The 4,789-nt window shown below is 41.1% G+C and overlaps 1 protein-coding gene across 1 annotated transcript; it reads right to left on the minus strand.

Moving 5' to 3' along the window:
• Positions 1 to 222: 222 nt before the first annotated feature.
• Positions 223 to 4,243, minus strand: stmn2a (stathmin 2a). The gene is made up of 5 exons (XM_083918171.1): positions 4,124 to 4,243; positions 2,379 to 2,474; positions 2,070 to 2,242; positions 1,753 to 1,944; positions 223 to 1,649 (listed from the first exon to the last, which is right to left on the minus strand). The coding sequence occupies exons 1-5, from the start codon at positions 4,140 to 4,142 to the stop codon at positions 1,590 to 1,592; spliced, it is 540 nt and encodes a 179-aa protein (XP_083774297.1). The 5' UTR covers positions 4,143 to 4,243; the 3' UTR covers positions 223 to 1,589.
• Between the last annotated feature and the right edge of the window lie 546 nt (positions 4,244 to 4,789).

Genomic DNA, 4,789 nt, shown 5'->3' on the forward strand with positions numbered 1-4,789 from the left:
GCTGTAAAACCAAAAAAGTGACTATTTCAAAGGGTAAGATTACTTTCTATAGGTACTGATCGATTCATTGTATATGTTTATTATATGTTAGTCTAACCCTCAAGGAGTTAAATTCCAAAAAATTGGACTGAAACATGAATGAAACATCAACTAGGGGAAACCGGTGATTCTCAGGATGTGTAGATAACTGGTTCTTTTTATTTGGCAGTTTTCATTTCCCTCCTCTTTTAGCACAGAAAAGTATTAGATGGTGCATGCCATGTTCACAGAACCCCCAACCTTTATTCAGCAAAGCTTTCACAGAGAAATATATGAAGGGAGAAACACAAGCAGCAGAGGATGCAGGCAGATATCAGTGGTACTGTATATTAAAAAGAGACTAGTTCAGTGTGCTGAATGTAAACCATCCTGCATCCATTCCCGTCTAAAGAGAGCAGAGGCTAATGATGCCTTGTGGTATATATTCGCATTCACCCACACCCACGCAGACATACGTTATGTTCACTCTATCCATATCCAGGTGGGAACAACAGCACATTCCACTGTCCAAGAGGATATGCATGGTACCAGTATTGTGTCATAACATTCAAGAGCTCAAATACTGTGTGTGTAACAGAACTACTTATTCAGCTAAAGATGGAATCATTGAGAAAAGCCGTTGTCAGGGTAAGTGGGAATCTGCGTGTGTACAAACAGTTGCTTCCATTTGGCAAAGACATTCTTAATTACAATAAAGCACCTATCAAGTTCATTATCAAGCTCATTTCAGAGGAGGTGGACACTTTGTGTACTTTACTGTGGAGTTTGGCGTATTGTTAAATTCCAAGCGTGCGTGTTGAAAAATGAGTGGGTGTGCGTGAGGAAGATACAGATGCGATACGTTGATATCTCGAAAAGGAGCCTGTGGTGGAGGTACACCGACCGTCATTCTTTACAAAGACACAGAAACATCATCATCATGACATCATCAGAAAACACTGCAAATGCCAGTCTACAGCCAACTCACAACACCAACGGCTTTCACAAGAACATGGTTGTGGCGTCAAATTTCAAGAACTGAATAATTAATCAATTACAAACAAAATGTTTGAAATTGTACAGTGCAGTACAGTACAATCTTTGTATGTACTTCACCTACCATCATAGATAGATAGATAGATAGATAGATAGATAGATAGATAGATAGAAAGATAGATAGATAGATAGATAGATAGATAGATAGATAGATAGATAGATAGATAGATAGATAGATAGATAGATAGATAGATAGATAGATAGATAGATAGATAGATAGATAGATGGATAGATAGATGAGAGAAAGACTTTAAGAAAAAAGTATTTACAAAATAATAGCCATATCCTCACATTTTCTCTAAAATCAACAAATCCATTCAACTTTCAAGATGAGTGTTATTGATGTTTGTATCCATTGATAATACTGATAGTGGTGGTGCGGTGTATTGTGATGTAGTGGTGGGGTCCAATGGTTGGGTGTCTGTTCTGAGGAGGTTGAGGGCAGGGCAAGGAAGGGGGTGGGACTGGATGGAGGGGACGTTGATGGACCATGGAAGTCAGGACTTGTGGGAGGCTCATGCTGTCAGCTCTTCCCTCAGCTCTTTGTTCTTGCGCACCAAAGCTGCGTGTCTCTCCTAAACACATCAGAACAACAGAGAGAGAGAGAGACTAGTTAAACATCAGGCGGTGCCCAAACCATACCGAGTCAGAAGGTGGATACACAAATGCCTTTCTCACCTTCTCCTGTAGACGCTCGAGCTTGGCTGCCAGATGGGCGTCACGGTTCTCCTTGATCTGCTCCATCTTCATCTGGAGCTTCTCCTCGGCCATCTTGCTGAAGTTGCTGTTCTCTTCCATGGCCTTTAGCAACACGTCCCTCTCATGGTCTCGCTTTTCCGCCAAAGCCCTCAGCACCTGGGCCTCCTGATACTAAAAACACACAGCAAACAAAACAAAAAAAAATACATCAACTCATTATTTTTTTAAATCCCAAAGTGTGCTTTCTTTTTTTCATTTAAACACCCAAAGCTATTTCAAACATGTAAAGTACTTACCTTCCTCCGGTCTTCAGCGGCTTCCAGTTTCTTCTCAATGTCCTCCAGGGAGAGATCTCTCTTGGGGGGTGAGGGGAGGTTGTGGGCCACCTCCGACACCGGAGACAGAGGCTTGAGAATCACCTCAAAAGCCTGGCCAGACGCTCGCTTGTTTAAAGCTTTCACCTCCATGTCTGTAAATCAGACAATTATGATGGTGACACCAGCCAAATCAATGTCCAATAACACAATATATCAGTCTAACCATATGTCATCATTACTAACATTTGTATTTAAAAAGGGCGGATGATACAATGAGCTGATCCATACCTTCAAACTCACAAACAAGCTTGTTGCGTGTCTCTGGGTAGAAGCAGGAGCAGATGAGGGAGAGGACAGACAGCTCCTTCATCTTCTCTTTGTATGCTGTGGGGATAAAAAAAACACCATACTGGTGAGTCTCTCTGTGTTACTCATGAAAACAGTAAATCAGACCTGTTTAGGTTTTCTCAAAAACCACGTCACTGTACAAATGAAAATTAATAAATATACTTTATATATGTATATACCTGTATATAACAAAATAAACCAATTATAATTATATCCCTTATTGTCTCAGCGTCTATTGTGTTTCTTTATTAGATGAATGCAGGGTGATTAAACTAAGATTATACCATTGGGAGCCGTCTGGGACTCATTTGAATCAAGGTATCAGTGCCTTGTCTAATATCCAGTTGCAATCTGTATAAAAAGAAAGATTAGACAGGCCTGTGCGTCAATTTATTCAATTTCCTGTTTAACTTTCAGCTGATTGTCTCTTGTCAAGATCGCAATAATAAGAAACTTGGGGCTTGAGGCGAGATGTGCTTTCACTAGTTCTTTACTGACAATTTTAAACTCAACAAGTCACTTTTTCCATGCTCCCTCTCTGTATGTTGACAATGTGCCCACCTGGCTGTTTGGAGAGGACCACAGATTGTTGGTGCTGCTTAGCCTTCTGCTGCAAAGGCCAGTGTGTGTGAAACAGCCCCATGCTGCAGGGCTGGCCTGCCTCCCACCCTACCATGCACCTCTCCTCCACTAGCTCTGCCACCACACATACCATAATGAAGCCAATCTGCACACCCTGTTGTATTTTAGAAGGACCAAATGGCTTGCTTATATTACTGAGGCACCATTAATGTTTTTGATATCTATAAAGATGATAAACAAACCCATGGAAACAAATATGCTAAATACCTGGCCTACAACAATAACTGTCCTTCACAGGAGATGACTAATGCAGGCTACAGTCTTATCTGTTCATATAAGATTCAGTAGGCTCCTACGCACCATTTCTATTTCTTCATATGCCGTTTATTTCGCAGGTTTTTTTTTGCGAAATAAACGGCAGCCCATCGGCCCCAGCTGGTGATGCATCCTTGGCAAGGAATACATAAGGAAAGCTTATATAGATAGATCAATCCCAAATCTGATTTAAAAAATCGTGTTCAGGAGACATGTTGAGTATAATACGAATTATAATAATCATAGCAATAACCTAAGCCAAGTAATATAGAAGACAGGCGGATGAAGCCATCTCAGCTTCGCTGTCGGCTAAATGGTCGGCAGCTCAGCATCTTGGGTGGGGTCCGTCTGCATTATGCTGCATGTTGGGGCCGATGAACCGCAGGTGCGGCGTTGTAAATAAAGCTGTCGAGGGTCAATCCGTGTTATCTAAAGATCAACTGTAACACAATATATCATCAAAGCAAATTGTGACGAATACATTGACGTAAATAGGATAATAAAGGAGACATTTCAGTAACCTAATGACGGAGGACGCTTTGCTTGTAAACCCATTGAAAAGCCTATTCTTGCTGACTTACAGTCTAAAGATATATCAAGGCGAGTGCTATTAGTTTTAATCATTCCAAAGAGAATATTTCTGAGCAAAGCCATTGCAGAAGCACGGCCATACATATAGACAATACCAGGCCGACATGCATGGGCTCTATTCTGTTCGTTAAGGCCATCATTCATCCAATCATCTATCCATGCATCGGTTTTAACATGATCAGTCTGAACACGCTTACCGGTTGCTGTTTTGGCCATGGCTTATGTATTTCTCCGCAGAGGATGCTGTAGCTCTATTCAGGTGACGGTGATGCTGCTTAAGGCACTGAGTCAGCGAATAGACCAGAAGTAGGATCGGATGGCAAACAGGAGGTGGGCACGCACGGGAGCGCGCAAACAGACCCTCCTCTCTTCCTATGACGCGCAGAGCGGTTTCAGCATCCTATATGACCATATAGCCTACTTAAAGCTGGCGATTACACCGCAGAAACACAAGGAGATCGATAAATATGTTCTCCAGACCAGATATTTAATGACTTTTGTTTCAATGGATCCCCATTTATGATACATTTATGAGAAAATAGGTTCACAGGAAGCCACTACAACAGTGTAACCAATATACCATCAAATACTTTGTTTAGTCATTTTAAAAACAAACAGGACCAACTTTAATTGAAATATTTCAAATAGGCTAATAAGAATTTAGGATAATTGAGCCAATCTGCTGTGTATTGTTCCCTCTTGTCAAAACAGGCTATTAGTCAGACCGTCCAATTTAAACCGTGACGTCATCTGACGTCAGTGTTGTCCTACAAAGTGAAAGCATCCAGTCCTCCAACATAACTAATAGGAATTTTTGTTGAAGTTGAACCCAGTGACTGATTTAAGTTCTTGAAAGCGGTGTT

This window comes from Echiichthys vipera (assembly GCF_963691815.1).
Source record: "Echiichthys vipera genome assembly, chromosome: 8".
NCBI classification, from domain to species: Eukaryota; Metazoa; Chordata; class Actinopteri; order Perciformes; family Trachinidae; genus Echiichthys; species Echiichthys vipera.

Bases quoted from the DNA above. Each gene is read 5' to 3' on its own strand.
- stmn2a (XM_083918171.1), bottom strand. The intron at 1,945-2,069 runs GTAAGTACTTTA...GTGTGTTTTTAG, and splicing joins CCGCTGAAGACCGGAGGAAG to TATCAGGAGGCCCAGGTGCT. The intron at 1,650-1,752 runs GTGAGAAAGGCA...TGATGTGTTTAG, and splicing joins TCGAGCGTCTACAGGAGAAG to GAGAGACACGCAGCTTTGGT.